The sequence below is a fragment of the Lygodium microphyllum genome, chromosome 24 (genome assembly GCF_053477565.2).
Source record: "Lygodium microphyllum isolate KBCC chromosome 24, Lygodium_microphyllum_v1.1.10, whole genome shotgun sequence".
Taxonomy (NCBI): domain Eukaryota; kingdom Viridiplantae; phylum Streptophyta; class Polypodiopsida; order Schizaeales; family Lygodiaceae; genus Lygodium; species Lygodium microphyllum.
In genome coordinates, this window is record NC_141158.1 from 96491278 (window position 1) to 96492546 (window position 1269).

Below are 1269 nucleotides of genomic sequence, written 5' to 3' on the forward strand. Positions count from 1 at the left end.
AAGACACTCACGAAAGAGAAGAGGGATCTCAAAACCGACCTGGACAAGCTACAAATGGAAGTGCCACATCTACGGGAGGCAAGAGAGGACGCGGATTTCAAAGCGGACCTCCGAGAGGCTATCACGAAGGAATGCTGAGAGGATCTCCAGGTATGCATTAAAACCGAAGTTGAGGCTTCGAGAGAGGGATGGGAGGAAAAAATCAAAGCAAACATGAAGGAAGAATTAGAAGGGAATAAGGAGTTGTGGATTGAGGTAGTGAAGAAGAACATTAAGAAGGAGGTCCAGGAAGAAAATAAAAAGGAGGAGGTAGTCCGGGTTCAGGAGACCTTAGAGGAGGAGAGGCTCAGGAACGCGCGTAGATTGAACGTGCGTATTACCGGGCTCCTCGAAGGGGCCTCTCCGGAGGAGGACACACGCGGGCTATGCACCCGACTAGGGTACACGAGCATGCCCTTTACTCAAGCATGGCGTGCAGGACGAGATACTACCAGGATCAGAGCTCTGATATTACATATGAGCACACCGGAGGATAGAGCCACTTTCTTTCGGAAGCGGATTTCGCTCCGAGGGATGACTGGGGCTCCCATCTTCATGGATGAGGACCTGACTCAGATGCAGATTGCACATAGACGAGCATGCATGCCACAGATACTCCAAGCACGTAGAGAAGGCCGTAAGGCCTTCTATCGAGATGGCCGGATTTTTATAGATGGACGCCCCACCAAATAGGGGGGCGTGGCCTATGAGACGAGGTAGAGGACTGTACAGGAGACCCCGATACGTGTGGTAGTTTGGAACTGCAACGGCTCCCTATGGTCACGACCGGACAGACTTGAGGAGATTTTACCCGACCATGATGTTATATGCCTCACAGAGACATATCAGAGCCCAGAGAGAGGGCTCAGGAACGCGCGTAGATTGAACGTGCGTATTACCGGGCTCCTCGAAGGGGCCTCTCCGGAGGAGGACACACGCGGGCTATGCACCCGACTAGGGTACACGAGCATGCCCTTTACTCAAGCATGGCGTGCAGGACGAGATACTACCAGGATCAGAGCTCTGATATTACATATGAGCACACCGGAGGACAGAGCCACTTTCTTTCGGAAGCGGATTTCGCTCCGAGGGATGACTGGGGCTCCCATCTTCATGGATGAGGACCTGACTCAGATGCAGATTGCACATAGACGAGCATGCATGCCACAGATACTCCAAGCACGTAGAGAAGGCCGTAAGGCCTTCTATCGAGATGGCCGGATTTTTATA

The 1269-nt window shown here is 52.4% G+C and overlaps 1 protein-coding gene across 1 annotated transcript; it reads left to right on the forward strand.

Moving 5' to 3' along the window:
- Window positions 1-213: 213 nt before the first annotated feature.
- Window positions 214-732, forward strand: LOC148015395 (uncharacterized). Its single transcript, XM_087664939.1, has one exon. The coding sequence runs from the start codon at window positions 214-216 to the stop codon at window positions 730-732; it is 519 nt and encodes a 172-aa protein (XP_087521065.1).
- Window positions 733-1269: the final 537 nt, after the last annotated feature.

What these genes read in the sequence shown, in the direction of transcription:
- LOC148015395 (XM_087664939.1), top strand. Translation starts at nt 214, where the DNA reads ATGAAGGAAGAATTAGAAGGGAATAAGGAGTTGTGGATTGAGGTAGTG.